The 12526-nt window shown below is 40.3% G+C and overlaps 1 protein-coding gene across 1 annotated transcript in view; it reads left to right on the forward strand.

Moving 5' to 3' along the window:
- Window positions 1-4284: 4284 nt before the first annotated feature.
- The window catches only part of CDYL2 (chromodomain Y like 2), an 80861-nt gene continuing 72619 nt past the window's right edge, over window positions 4285-12526 (forward strand). Inside the window, exon 1 of the mRNA XM_077831405.1 lies at window positions 4285-4687. Coding sequence (XP_077687531.1) covers window positions 4664-4687 — 24 coding nt within the window. The 5' untranslated portion in view covers window positions 4285-4663. The remainder of the gene's footprint in view (window positions 4688-12526) is intronic.

The raw sequence follows: 12526 nt of genomic DNA on the forward strand, positions 1-12526 counted from the left end.
AATGCCCTCTTCTGTATCCTTCTCCCATCTCATCTTTGTGCCTTTTTTCCTTCTTGGCCCAGATTATAACTCACTCACTCCCTCTCCTTCTTCACCTAATGTCTTTCCTCTTTTCATCCTCATTGGTCTTTAAAACACAATTCAGTCATTTATGGTGCTCTTCTATGATAACCTGACAAATGCCCCCCCATCCACCTCATATATCTTATATGTTAAAACTGTATTACCTGTCTCTAATTTAAAGCCTGATCCTGCTAAACTTACTATTTACTGCCAGTTGCAGACACACTGAAGTCTATGGGACTAATCACAGTAGAAAGCATTTTGCTCAATAGTGATTAAATGAATGGTTTAGGCCCTTATGCCTTGATCTTGCACTGGGTTCCAGGATCTTCCACACAGAGTTCATTGCAAGATTGGGGCTTAGACTGTAAAGTCCTTGGGGCAGGAACTATATTGTTGGTTACACGGTATTTACACAGCATTGCGCGTACTATGACAGATCAATAAATCAATATCACAGACATGCTACTATCTTTATTTTTAAACTAAAAATAGTACAATGGTTTCACTTAACAAGTTTCGTCCATTTTAAAAGATTCTGCCAGTTTGAGAGATATTGAATGTACTTAAAATGGAGAGTATTGCTGGAACCCAAAATATCTAATCAAACCAGAAACACTGTGTGATCCCTTTGCGTCATCCTCAGAATCTCTCTGCCTTCCTTCCACTGTCTCTTAGGATGGGGAATGGAAAGGAGTGGGGAATAATTAAGAGGATGAATAAGTGCATATTTTGCAATTAATGTTCAGCCTAATGTTTGTAATAGTGTCCAAAAATGTGATTTTTACAACACAACTGTAATTTTGCAGTAACTTCACTTCAGAATAAAAATGTATATTCTTAAATTTAAAAACAATTGTTAAGATTTAAAAAAAATTACTCCCTGTAAAAACTGTCCGCAGAAACTGAAACACAGTTTAATAATAAATTTCCATTGTTGTCAGACATTCTTTCTGGTTTATTCAGAAAGACTCAAATGGATATTACTCATACAAACTGATTTGTTAAAAACAAGTGTGTGTTTCACTAAAGAGATAAACATCTCTTGCATTTTTTTTTTACCAAACTTACTTATAGGAGGAAAAAAACCACTGAGACCATAATCAACTTTTCATGGGTTAGATATGCATAAAAGTCCTCTTCCTACTCCTTACTATTGACTCACACTTTACTGCATACCCAAGGGACTGCATATTCTAAAAACAAGGAATGAGTAATCAGGAAAAAGATGTTTCCCCTCTTCAAAGTATTCACTAAAGCATTCTTCTTTTTAAAGTATTCAACACGTAATGCTTGCCTGCCTTGTGATCCAACTTGTACTATAACATCTTCTATAGCAATTTTACCGACAATGTTCATTTAACCTAAACATGGTGTAATATTCCTGCAGGCACACTTAAAACATAAACCACCCCCCAGAAGTTTTTCCAAGACTGACTAGAGGGTGGTTGTTCTAATTCTTATTGGTTTAATAACAATATGACATGGAAGACTAGAGATATCTTTTTTGAGTATCAAGATGTACCATAAGGTATCAATGCATGTTCTTCAACAACTAGAGAAGGGTCATTTTTAAGACATCTTTGAAATTAATTCTTAGAAAAAATTATGAAAAGGAAGCCGTAGGACTCACTTGAGAAGTGACTCACTTGTTTTGACTGCCATTTTGGTTTTTTTGTTGTGGAAAGGAGCACAATGGCAGGCATGTGTCCTGCAAACTAGAATCTTAAGGACAATGAATTAAATGTATCTATATCTAAGGAGCATTCTGCTCAGTGAGCACTCTAAAGGGCTGAGTTGCTATTGTAAACTACCAATCTCAGTTTACTTTAGCACAAAATAATGTGTTTGTTTTCTAACAAAGGAGTTCTACAACAACATCAAGGCAAAACCACTGGGTGCGATTATCAAGTAATCCATTTCTTGGGCATAAAGGCATTTCTACTGTGACAATTACTAATTATGCTCCAGTCATGGGTAGTTTATGATATTTCTTAATCCTTTCAACATGTTACTACTTAAATATCAGACCTCAAAAAATTCAAATATTGCTGGCAAATTGATAAGCCTAAAACAGAGCTCCAGTTACCCACTTGTACAAAACTATTAGCTTTTCGGTAAACAATCTAGCTTTGTTCTTAGGAATTTAAAATTGATCATATCATCCAGTAGACCACATGAACCATAAATGGCTTTAAGCTCCAAAATACTATACTATATAGTTTTTATTGACCCATATGTCAATACTAAACTGGTTAGCTGGCAAGTTCATAATCACCAGATGTAATATTCACAATTCAGGATACTGGTAGTCAGTCAAGATATACATAAATATTTCCTATTGTCATGGTAAAAGAGAATACAAAATTGAAAAAAAATCAATTGTAAGTACTGAGCATTGGTAAATTTCTGTTACGTACAACAGTATGTAGTTATACTATATTTGGTACTTATTCTATTTGAATCCTTCATTGTAAATGAAAATTCAGAAGACAATGCAATGCTCAAAATAACCATATTTACTAGTAACAAAGTAGAATGACTATATAATATTTAATCACTGACTTCCACCTTCTATTCAAAGCTGTCTCTATTAACAAATCTTACATTCATATGTATTACAGAAGCATTCAAAAGGATGAGATCGTACAACCAAAATGATAAATACCAATCAAGTGAGGGCAAATAGAAAACAGGGCCAAAACATAGCCACACCTGACAGCGTCCAGTGTCATCTGTCAGGGCCCTGTGACAAGGATCATGCTATTTACAGGTCAATGGTGCCTTGTAGAGAGGTGAAAACATCAAATCTGAAACCAGGTAACACGGTGCTCGATGACAACAGGGTCTCTATGAAGTCAAGATGCAATGGTTCTACCAAAGCAGAATCTACTTGCTTTCTTCTCTATTGTCAAGAAAGCTGTTATGGAGAAGATGATCACTTTTCAGCTGTGGGGATAAGTCCCTCTGGTTGGGTAGATCTGGGGTTGTGAAATCTGAGGTGAATCATTTATGTTACTGTAATGACACCCAACTGCAAAAGAGTCTTTTGCCACCTCGAACATTTTAATCAAAATGTTTCTCCAAAATGTAGCCCATTTCCAGATGGTTTCCTTGCACATAAAAAATGCAGCTCCTATCCCATCCTATGGAAAGCAGAGGCTGCATGTGTGTTCAGGACATTCCTGGGGCATGGTGGCTAAACAGATCTAGGGGAAGAATCCTAGTCTGGGCATTCTGGAGTATGTCCCATCAGGATCCATTCAGCTGGACTCCCCAGTTGCTTTTTTCCTGGACAACCATGCCCAAGGGCAAAGCTGATCCATCCTAGTCTGCTAGCACCTAATAAAATGGTATCAGGCTGACATTAAGCATGGACCTATAAGACTCCTTCATCCAGTGGACTCCCCTCATCCTCTGCACAGGCTCCAAACCCTAACGGGTTTCCCAAACATTTCAGATTAGAGGCAAAGCAGAGGTGGAACACAAGGTACCTAGCAAGTTTCCTCTTCTGAGAAATTTCTCTGAACGACACCTCACCACTGTTGCAAATAAAGGTGGGTGTGAGGTGGGAAGAAGGGGGTAAATGCCTTTCAGGGCAAGTTGGTGAGCCTTCCCATGCTCCAAGAAAGGAGCAAAGTGGAGCAAAGAAACTGTTCCATATTGCACTCTCCCTAAAGACATTGTTTCATGAAGTTGACTACCTGTCTGTAACTACTGGAGGAGGGTCTTGAAGCCAGTCATGGGCAGCTCCATTGATGTGGGCCACTCCAACTGTGGGATGGCTAAAAGAAGCCATGAGAAACCATGGCTGGTGGTGGCCACTGAGGGGGTGGGACTTGGAGGAAGTCAACAGCCAGTGGAGCAGAAGAAAAGGGGGCAGGGGGTTTGAAGGGTGCCATTGCCTCCTCATCGTTCCCTACGGGTGGCCACTGGGGGTTGTCAGGAAGCACCTCCCACCTCCATGTCCTTGACGGCAGTCCTTGGGTGGATGGGCTTTGAAGTAAGCCCTGGCCACCTTGGGTTCCTTCACGGTGGCCACCCTGTCCCTGAGGGAGATGGCAGGCACCCCCTCCCGCAGGCTCCCAGAAATCCCTGACACTCAACTACCACCCTGTGAGCCCCACCGCCTGCCTTGCCCTTGGGCTGGAGGCCAGCCTGTCACCCGTCTCCCTCCCCTGCCCTGGCTGTGCCACCACAGGTCCGGGCTCCCCCCTTCTTGGCCGTGGAAAGAGTTTGAAGCGCACCCGGCTGTCCGGGGAGGCGGCACGTCGGAGGGCCCGGGGACTTTCCCTGCGGCGTGTGGCGGGGACAGCCCTCGCCCTCCCCTAGGCTGGAGCGGGGACGGGGCGGGCTGAGGCCAGCGCGAGAGAGAAGCCGCAGCGCCCTGCTCCACAGCGGGTTACGCCAGCCAGCCCCGCCGCCCGCCCGCCTGCCTGCCTGCCTCCTTCTCTCGCCGTCTCTCCTCGCCTCTGATTCTGCGCACAGCCGGCCCCAGCGCCTGTCATTCTGCACAGCACAGTTTACTCCACGGCGAGCGGGGGAGACAGAGGGAGAGGTGGCGAGGAGGCAGCCGAGACGCCAAGTCCCGCAGCCCAGCATGGCTTCGGGGGACCTTTACGAGGTACGAGGCGGGGGGCGGGGGGGGCAGCTGCACGCCGCAGCCGGGCGGGCAGGGAGGGGAGGCGGCAGCGGCGGCAACAGCGGCGGCGGGGGGTTTGTTTCGGAAACGCTTAGCGGAGCCTGGTTAGTTCCTGAAGAAGGGAGGAAATCGCCCAGGCGGGGGTGGGGGGAGCCGGGCTGGCGTGTGCGCTGGGGCCGGAGGGGTGGGGGGGGGTGGGCACCGGGATGGAGCGCTCCCCTCCCTTCCCCTGCCTCGCTCCCTCCGTCTCCCTCGCTCCCTACTTTCCGTGGGGCTGGAGCGCAGCAGGCCTCGCAGGAGGGAGAAGGAGGAAGGAGTGAGCGCGGAGCCGGAGTTAGCGGTAGGATGGGAGGTGTCCGCCGCCCGGAGAGTGGAGAAAGTCCAGGTAAAGTCGGCGGCGGCGCTGGACGTGCTGAATCTGCAGATTAGTGCGGCGGAGCGGGGGGGAAATGCGCCGCGGCGCTGCCGGGGAGGAAGGCGCAGGGATGGAGGCGGCTCCGCGCCTGGCCGTGCAAAGTGCAGGAGCAGGCGCCCGGTTGCTTCACCTTGCGCCTGGGGGCGGCTGGAGGTGGAGGCTGCGGGGGGGATCAGGGGCTTTGCGGGGCGGGGATCGGGGCAGCAGGGGGTGACTGTCAAAGTTTGGCAGGTCCCTGGTGGCTGGTTGGACCAGAGCGGCCAAGGGAGCAAGGGAAAAGCTGGAGCTCGGTGCATCCTGCCCGTCTTTGGTTCCAGGCTCCCAATTTGTACCATGCACAAGTCGGGCTGCTCCTACTGCGCCAATAAATAAATAAATAAAATGAAGAGGAAGAAGAGGAAGCTGGACCTCCGACTAAATAACCAAATCTGGCCGTAGGGTCTTGCTGGATCCAGCCAAATTTTGACCCTGCGCACCCAATTTTAAAGGTTCAAAGCAAGAACAAGTCTAGTCCCTCCTGCTGGTCCACAAGAGAATTTGGACCCAGGCACTGCAAATAACCGGGTCCAGTGAGTGGATCCAGCTGAATCTTTGCAAAATGTGGTCCAAGCCCCAAATTCTATCAGATATTTTTTTTAAAAAGATCATATCTGGTCCTATATCTGCTACTGGGTCAGGATGCATCAAGGTCCACCTTTTGTCAGGGAAATTGGAATGGCTAGACTTCTTCTTTGTTTAAACTGTACAATTTGAGACTTGCAACCAAAAATTGTCATGTTCCAGTTCCATCCAAGTGTCAAGGTTTTTACAGTGCTCATGTACCAGGATGCACCTGGGTCTGGTGCAGTAAGAGTAGCTAGGCGTGTTCTCTATTTTGATCATAGAATTTGGGGGCTTGTATCCAAAACTCACAGGATCTTTGATCAACTTTTCCCTTTTACCATGGCCATTGCCTTTGAAATCCCCTAACAAAGGGTGTAATTAATGTCTGATATTGATCAGTTGCGTCTTTCTTGTGCTGAATTGGACTTTAAGTTTCCTTAAAGTAAGTAGAACTTGGACTCTCATAGGTGAGCTTAAATGCTCAGAGACATGTGCTGATCTAAATTAATATTGTCAACTTGTTTTCCGTGGTTCTTCATAGATTTTGTAGTGTCAGTTTGTAATTAGTTATTAATGGCATTGTGTCAAGTTTATCTGTGCTCTAACTCCATTGTAATTGATAGGAGATCTGTCAAGGATGACTTTGGTCCATAACTTTCAATGAAGTAAAGGTTTGGTTAGGCCCTTCATTTACTGCCTATTTGTAACTTCTGTGGAGCATGGAGAAGTTTTAGATAATCTTGCACCCTAGAGATATTTCATTACATGTTTAGATTGGTTCTGGAAGGAAACAAACACATACCGCTAACATTGACACTGGCTGTGTTATTACAGCTCCTATTCATTAATTAAAATCTATGCTCTTTTGTGAGCCCTGTGTTACTCTAAATGAGCAGATGGCCTGCAGGAATGGGAGGTGGGCTCTGCATTTAATATCGTGTATTGTGTGGAAATTTTGTAAGTAACAACATGCCATGAAAATGCTCTGTGAAATCCAGACTTGTAACCTAGGAAGCGCATTGAAGCATGATCATTTTAAAGGCACTAGTCTAGGCTGTGAAGCCATCTTCGACTGTACCATGAATTGCACTTAGGCAATGCTAAATGCTCTAGTTTGCAGCCTGTGGATTATTCTTTATCATTCCTTTTGGGCTGTTTTTGCCTATCAGTATATAATAAAGATGAGTTGTATCCATCAGGACAGGTAAGTGAAAGAATGGATCTCCACCTCTACTTTGTTGATATGTCTAGAACATGACCTTCTGAGATGGTACATGGTGTTAGATCATTGCATTTCTGCCAAGCTGCTGGGAAAAGTATGTACGGTACTTAAGTTAGCAATTCAGTCTATGCCATGTAAAAACCTTTCCACTGTGAAGGTACTTGTGACTGGGGTGAGAGAGAACCACAGGAAAGCTGAATAGTTTATATTCTGATATGCTGCAAGTTGGCAGTTGTTAGGCTCTGGTTAAATGACTGCTGAACCTCCCCACACACGCAGACAAAAAACTCCCACATCTAAAGATCTTTTTGGGTTTTCTAGAGTTGTTAGAAAGAGGCTTATAACTGTTGTGTAGGTAGTGATGTCAAATATCAGTTAGATAGCATGAGAGATGATGTTATCACCATGAACATGTGGTGTGTTTGGAGTTCATACCTTAATTTTTGGTTGTATGTGGCATTATTTTTTTGCTTTTTTGGACAGGTAAAATGTTCTGATGTCAAGATGCATATTAAATAGCTTATGATAGTCATCTTTAACAGGTTGCACTTCTGAATGATGTAGGGCTTAAAGCACCCTGCATAACATTTTTAATTGGAGATACACCTTATGAATCTACTAAGTATGTGTAGAACTGCCTTAAGAATATCTTCAGTCCTTCAAAGATTTTTACTGAAGTTCAATGAATCAGGCAAGAGCAGTTACCTCTGTAATAGTAAGCAATTCGTATTGGATAAAAAATGATTTTACTACAGCTGATTACGGTTACAGTAGTCATGACTAAAAAGAGAATATTGCATTATTACCCATCTAACCCATTTTAAAAATTTTCCTTGCTTGTGTAACATATGAGATACATAATTCAGTTCAAACCCTTAAATTTTGAAAACAAGATATGATATATATATATATATATAACAATTCATCCATTTTGTATTGTTAAATTATTTTTAAAACAGATTTTTTCAACGCAATGTTGACTTGAAGAGGTTGTGTCGAGGTTAACGGATATGTAAGATTACAGCCAAAACAACTACAATATTTTATGTTATCCTGCTATACTTTTCAATATCAAATAGCTTCTAGTCATCTCTGCTTGAAATATATTCTAATTCTATAGGATTATAAATTAATTTTAATATATGATACAAAATGAAGAGCATCCCTAGAGATTTCTATGCTTACTGATAATAGGGTTCTAGGTTTGTGTATCTTAGAACCAAGATTGTTACATTTGAGGATAATATCTTGCAGCAAATATTATTAGACAGTAGGTGCTAATTTTGAAGACAACAGAAACAAATATTCCTTTTTGTGCAGAAATGCAGTTAAGATTTTCCCTTTAAGAAATTTTAGATTAAATTGAAGCATGGAGAGGCACTCAGACATTACAATGATGAGCACTGCGTAAGAGCCGGAATAGAATAGAATATAATCTCAAGCACAGCTATGCATTCACAGGTTGAACAAAAGGCCAGGGTTGGTTTGCTTGTTTTGACGGAATTATGACTCTGAGCTTCTTCAGGTGGGTGAGAAGGTTCTTTATTATGTCTATATTTTCTTAGGAGATGAAATCTTTTTAAATATTTAAGAAATATATAGCACAGTATTTAGAACAATAACAATTTAAATAAAAGCTTTGGCAACATATCCACAGTGACCTTCAGTAGCATAGCACTGTTGAGCTTTCCAGTTTAGATAACTTGTTGAATGTATTGATATAATGTCTTTATTAATCTCAGTAACAAAGAATAGGTAAAATAATCAAGAGTAAATTTCAATATTTCTCATTGGTGCTATGAATTTTGCTGTCGTTACCTTGGTATATCCTTTTGTATTCTCCACCTTGAGTTCAGTTCCAACACTTAAGACCCTCTCTTAACAGAATTCGGTCTCTTAAAAAGGCTATTACACTAGTATTAGATATGAGATGAAAGTATAGGAAACAAAACTTTTACTTCAAACCACTGCACACAAGTTTTTTCTAGCAAAGAGAAAGCAATTCAGAGCAATAAAACATAAGCTCTGGTTTATGATGATGAATATCTGATATCATGTATCAATAACATGCAGAAGCTTTTGAAGCTCATTTGGGCATTTTTGTTTTGAAATGTAGTTTTTGTTTTGAGCTGAAATTTTCTGTATTTTCTCATTATTTATAATAAACCAACATAATCAGAGTTTTTGGAACAATGAGATTAAAATGTAAACATTTTCTCATAGTTCTTTAAAACTACTGGAAATCCCAATTATGGTATCTTATTAAACAATATCTTAATTCAGCAATCTAAGGAACTAGCAGATAAGTCTCTCGAGAGGAATGTGGCAGGTAGATATCTCTGGACCACAGTAATTTCATCATTATTTAAAACTATTAGTGGCTAATGGACATTTTTCATTAAAGCGCTGTTTTACTTGGAAAAATGACTTTTTAAAAATGGAACTGTCTTAATTAAGAGATACAATGCCTATGTGTATTCATGTCTACTTACATCAGTGACAAAAATAAGATTTAACTACATTTTACTCCTGTTAATATGGCTATATGAAAGTGAGCTGCAGTCTATTCCCGCTCACACTCATCAACAGGATTGTTAATTAAGCTCCAACTGAGTTGCAGTGTCAAATTCTTCTCCTCAATTATACCTGTGCTCACTGCACAGCTATCAGTGAGGGCAGAATCTGAAAACAGTGGTGCTGCACAGATGTATATGAGGACAGAATATGGCCCAGAGAATATTTGTAACCTGTCTTGATGTGTGAATCAGAAAGAATACAACTTGAATTTCACATTCCTGTTTGAGTTTACAGAACTAGGGTTTAGAAATTGACTTTTGGCATGTAAACTGAGCTAATGTGATTACCAGTCCATAATAAAGATGGAAGCACACAATGCTCTTTTCATGGAGTCACTTTCCAGTATAGAGCCACACTTTAAACTGCTATTATCTTATGGAAAACATTTGGGAAGGGGGAATCTATTTTAAAACTATTTCATGCCCTCCTCTTTCATTACAGAGGCGATTTACTTGAAAACAGAATGTTTGTTTAAGAAGTAAATATATTTATTTCCAAACTGAAGTCACCCTCTTTATTGACATAACAATTGGTTGTTGTGGGATTATGTGTGATGTCACAAGCAGAGAATGATGACTTCAGGTGGAACATAAGGAGCACATGATTGTATAAATAATGAAAATACTATTGGAGTGAGGGCAGAAAAATATAGTATATCGAGCCAGATTCTCAGCCGGTGTAAATTTGTATACCTCTATTGACTGTAATGTGGATTGCAATAGAAATAAACCTATTTACACTGGCTGCTGATCTGGCCTTATTACATTTAAGCAAAACTGCTGCTAAAGAGAATGCTTTATCAAGTCTCTTTATGAAGAATCAGCTGTTTAACTGACCAGAACTTACTTCTGTGTCATTGTGTCACTGAAGGATTATCAGAACCAACAGTATCTGGGAGACTTAATTTTACTTAAATTAAGATAACTTGTGCAAATACTACTCTAGTTCAGTTGGTAGAAGTTTCACAATGGAGTGAAGCTTTCTGGATACAAATCCACATTAAATTTGATCTTGTACCCAGTGGTGACGCTGTTATGTAGCTCTAGAGGGGGTAGTCTGCTGGATGAGAGGTTAAATTTAGTTGTCAACCTTTCAGTAAGAAGTTAAATTGAGGTTTCTTACACTCACGCCTTGTAGTTCTGCATATTAAAGAAAAAGTTTCATAATACTCTCAGAAAAGAGTAGGGGATAACTCTGCCAATATTCCCTCTCAAGACATGTCTTCATAATTGCTGCTACAATGGCACTGCAGCTGTGTCACGATAGTGCTGTAGTGTAGATGCTTCCTACATTAACAGAAGGGGTTGTTCTATCAATGTAGTTCATCCATCTCTCCAAGAGGGGGAAAATGTCAACAGAATTCTTCTGTCGGCCAAGCCACATCTACACCAGGGGTTAGGCCAGCCTAACTATAGTACAGTATTCAGGGCAGAACATTTTTCACAGCCCTGAGAGATGTTGTTGGGTCCATCTAATTTTTAAGTGTACACCAGGCTTAGTAAGAGACTCTAGTGTCAAAAGCTATGTAAAACATTACTGTGCACACAACGGCGGTCATGTTTACCTACATTGTCACTATGTTACCGGTATCCAGCTTCCTCATTGCTTTGGAAATTTCTTTGGGACATTTTGAGTATGAAAAAACCTATTGTAAACCAAATGATTTTCTATCTCGTTAGTGTTTTATGACCAGTTTGATGAAGTTCTTTCATCCAGAGCATGATATATTTCCTCCAAATGTAGGTTAACTTAGGAACGTGCATGCAATAACCAGGTTCCTAATTGGATAAACTATTGGAAATATGCTTTCTATTATAGTAAAACCACCATTAAATATACAAGATGAAGTACATTTCTCAAAAGAAATTAAACTAAGTATATTTCCCTTCACTGTCGAGGTATATAAGCACATCATAACTTTTCTGATAGCATTTGGTGAACTACAAAAATGTAAAAATAAAAAATGTATTGTACTTAGATTTGTGTTTTATTCAAAATTGTCATGTAATTATGTAATTATTTGTGTTTGTAAGTTAAAATATATTTAGAACAAACCTAATACAAATAATTGTGAAATTCAAATGTGATCTGATATTGAGGAAAATTAGCTGATCTTTTTTTCATCAAAGACGTAATTGTAATGGTTAACTACTCAGTGAATAATGTTTCTTTGTCCATTCATTTGACTTTTAGCAGTGTTGCATTTTCTTGGCTTTGTATGTTTTCATCAGTGTAGATTATTTGTTGTCCCTCTTACCCATATATTTTGGGAAATAATTTTATAATATATTTTATGCCATAAGCATCTTGGTATTGTCAACAAGCTGGATGAAAGACTTAACTATTCTTTTTATTTAAGTGATTCTGAATCATGTAAAGTTTGTATCAAACCATTTAAATGTGTCATATTGACAGCGGTAGAAATGATGATTGAACTGTATGAGCCCCAACCTGTTTTACATAAATAAAAATAAGATTATTCTTCTGTTTCATAGAGAAAGAAAACTGGTCTTTTGATTTGTTTAACAATAGTGCCACAATAGCTTTGTTTATTCCAAAGCCCTTATCCTGTAGATTGCTAGTGTTGTAAGGCTGTGGGGGAAATATGGTGTGTCTGTTTTCTTTTATCACACACCAGTTGTAATGTTGTCATCAATAGATACAGTGTAGAATTCAGTCTTCTGTCGTTATCAGTTATAATTTAAACAGTGGTCTGTATATTGCAGGCTATATTTAAGGTTTCTTATGTCCTTCTTGACATTGTTTAGGTTGATACAGATGGACAGTGTAGGAGCCAGTGATTCTTGTTGTAACTTAGTAAAGCAGGGGAAATAGATCACCTGTTAAAGTACATCCTGATACGTGAATAGCATGGGGTTACTTAGTGATAGACAATGACAATGAAAATAGCGCTGAAAAAATCTCTGCCAAAAATACCCTTTTCTTTGCAAACTGCTGTTACGTCACTTAGGATGTGATTTTTGTTGTGCCTCTTGGAAGTCCA

This window comes from Eretmochelys imbricata, chromosome 12, assembly GCF_965152235.1.
Source record: "Eretmochelys imbricata isolate rEreImb1 chromosome 12, rEreImb1.hap1, whole genome shotgun sequence".
Classification (NCBI taxonomy): domain Eukaryota; kingdom Metazoa; phylum Chordata; order Testudines; family Cheloniidae; genus Eretmochelys; species Eretmochelys imbricata.